The sequence below is a fragment of the Anopheles merus genome, chromosome 2L, assembly GCF_017562075.2.
Source record: "Anopheles merus strain MAF chromosome 2L, AmerM5.1, whole genome shotgun sequence".
In the NCBI taxonomy this organism is placed as follows: Eukaryota; Metazoa; Arthropoda; class Insecta; order Diptera; family Culicidae; genus Anopheles; species Anopheles merus.
Genome location: NC_054083.1, coordinates 9,174,026 through 9,176,626, shown reverse-complemented (window position 1 = coordinate 9,176,626; position 2,601 = coordinate 9,174,026). Strand labels below are relative to the sequence as shown.

At 45.6% G+C, this 2,601-nt stretch overlaps 1 protein-coding gene across 1 annotated transcript; it reads right to left on the bottom strand.

The window, feature by feature from the left end:
• Nucleotides 1-364: 364 nt before the first annotated feature.
• LOC121591559 lies at nucleotides 365-2,290 on the bottom strand. Its single transcript, XM_041912208.1, has 4 exons — nucleotides 1,639-2,290; nucleotides 1,506-1,586; nucleotides 1,098-1,447; nucleotides 365-379 (listed from the first exon to the last, which is right to left on the bottom strand). Exons 1-4 carry the CDS (start codon nucleotides 2,288-2,290, stop codon nucleotides 365-367), a joined length of 1,098 nt encoding a protein of 365 aa, XP_041768142.1.
• Nucleotides 2,291-2,601: the final 311 nt, after the last annotated feature.

Genomic DNA, 2,601 nt, shown 5'->3' with positions numbered 1-2,601 from the left:
AGGAATGCGTCGTTGGTAGTGTCATTCCATTCGAGGCTAGTCGTGTCGTTTTTTATGTTGCCTGATATCATTGCCTGTAGGATGCGTTGGTTTTCAGCTGCGCGTGGTAGGAATCGGCGATAAAAGTTTATGGCTCCTAGAAATCTTTTCAGTTCCTTGGCGTTAATGGGTCTAGGTATATCAATAATGGCTTGAACTTTGGCGAGTTTCGGTTGTATACCCTCGGCTGTGACTCTGTGTCCGAGAAAATCCACAGATTGTTGGCCTATTTGACATTTAGCTGCGTTTATGACGAGACCATTCTGTTTCAAGCGTTCAAAAACTTCACGAAGGTGCCTTTTATGCAGTTCTATGTTCTCTGAAGCTATGCATAGATCATCTACGTAAGGAAAAACATAATCGAGGTCGCCTAAGATAGCGTGCAAATGCCTTTGTAGAGTCTGTCCTGCGTTTCTTAAACCAAAGGTCATGTATTTAAATTCGAAAAGTCCGAAAGGGGTCGTTATGGCCGTCTTTGGGACATCTTCTGGGGCTACTGGAATCTGATGATATGCCCTTTGTAAGTCAATACATGAAAATATTGTTTTGCCGTGCAGGATATTCGAAAAATCCTGAATATGCGGTACTGGGTATCGGTCTGGTATGGTGATCGCGTTAAGATTCCGATAATCTCCGCATGGTCTCCACTTGCCGTTCGATTTTTTTACAAGATGTAAAGCGCTTGCCCAGTTGCTTTTAGAGGGTTGACAAATCCCCTGTTCCATTAAAAATTGGAATTCAGCCTTGGCTTCTTTTAATTTGTCGATGGGCAATCGTCGTGGTCGACAAAAAACGGGTGGTCCGTTAGTGATTATCTGATGGACGGTGTTTGCCTCGGTTGGTTTGTGCTTCATGTTTAAAACAGTTATGTCCTTATATTCGTTAAGAATGTCAGAAAACGGTGAATTCATGTCGAATGTGGTAATAGCAGGTTCGGTCACTGCATTAATGTTTTCGATTTCAAAACGGGTCGTGTTATCGATCAGTTTGCATCGCCGGAGATAGACAAGGAGATCGTAATGTTTTAAGAAATCGGCACCTATGATTGGCGACTTTACATCTGCGATGACAAACACCCACACAAAGGATCGTCGTAGGCCGAGATCGACAGTGATACGCTTGGTACCGTACGTGTGTATTGGGGTACCGTTTGCGGCAAACAGCTGTTGTGAGTGTTTTGGTGAGTTACGTTCTCTTAAGGTTGGTGGGACAACAGAAACGTCCGCTCCGGTGTCGATAAGGAATCGATTCGATGTTTTCGGGTCGTGTATGTGTATGCGTTGTAAACGATTGTTGTCGCTGCTATCGTTGTCCGTGGCGGACGCAGGATTGCTGGCAGATGCAGCAGCGGCGTGGGCGGTTTGCGGGTTAGGGCTTACATCGGTCGCGGTCGAGAGTACACCTCGATCTTCCCGTCGAAAAAAATACACGGTACGTTCGGGTTGTCAGCCTTCTGTTTTTCACACTTGCGAGCTTGAGAACCGTGCCGGAAATGAAACCAGCAGATCCAGCCACGTTTGTTTCTGGCTGGCGTTCCATCCCGTCGGCTGCAAGAACGAGAACGTGTATTAGTAAAACGGTTCCGTCTGTGGGGGTTACCTGTTAGTGCTTCATCTAAGCGTTGCGTAAGGGCTTCGATACGTTGTTCCAGCGAATTTATCGTAGCTCCATCTCCTCGATATTGAATAGAGGAAATCTGCTCGCGGGGTGCCTCCAGAATCTTGTCAGCAACTTTTGCCTGGTCGTCCAGTGTTACGGTTGGCATGGCAGCGATGATGGCACGAGTTGTGTTGGGCAGGGCTCGCAACCATAAGTTGGTCAGGATGTTGTCGGTACAACCTGCTCCTCCTAAGCGGCGCATCTCGGACAGCAAAACGCTGGGTTTCTGGTCTCCAAGGGACATGCCGGACAGCAAACTGCTCAGTCGCTGTGTTTCCGATGGTTGGAAATGAGCGATAACAGCTTCCTTTAGTGTTTCGTACTTGTTGCTGTTATTTTCGTTTTGACACTGCTTGATTACTGAATGCACGTATTTTGATCGTGAACCAAGAGCGACGATCACTGTGTTGAACTTAAACTTGTCCAGTTTAATGCCGTTGACGTGAAAAGAGGCTTCAAGGCATATGAACCAGGTTTCAATATCCTCTTGGTCGAAGTCTGGAAAATTTATTTTGGCAATCACTGTAGCTTCACTTGCCTCACTTTTCACAATCAGCGCACCATTTTGTTCAACTTCGTTGTTGGTCGTCATTTTGTTTCGCACGCGGTCGACACTTGATGGTCAATGTTCGATTATTGAACTTAAAAACGCGGCGAGCGAAATGCAAATGAAAAGCGGTAACTGTGAAATGATCACTCGCGATTGCTACGTTACGTTTCGGATAAACGTAATTTGATACTTGTTCAGTCGGGGTCACCAGTTATGGGAATGTTCTAGCTAATTTCACTACTTTCGGGTGCACGTAATGAGTTGGCTTGTTGCTCGCTTGGTGGTCACTCGTAGAATGATTTTATTTCTAATATAAAATATAATTCTAATCCTATATCTAGTGGTAGTAGTGC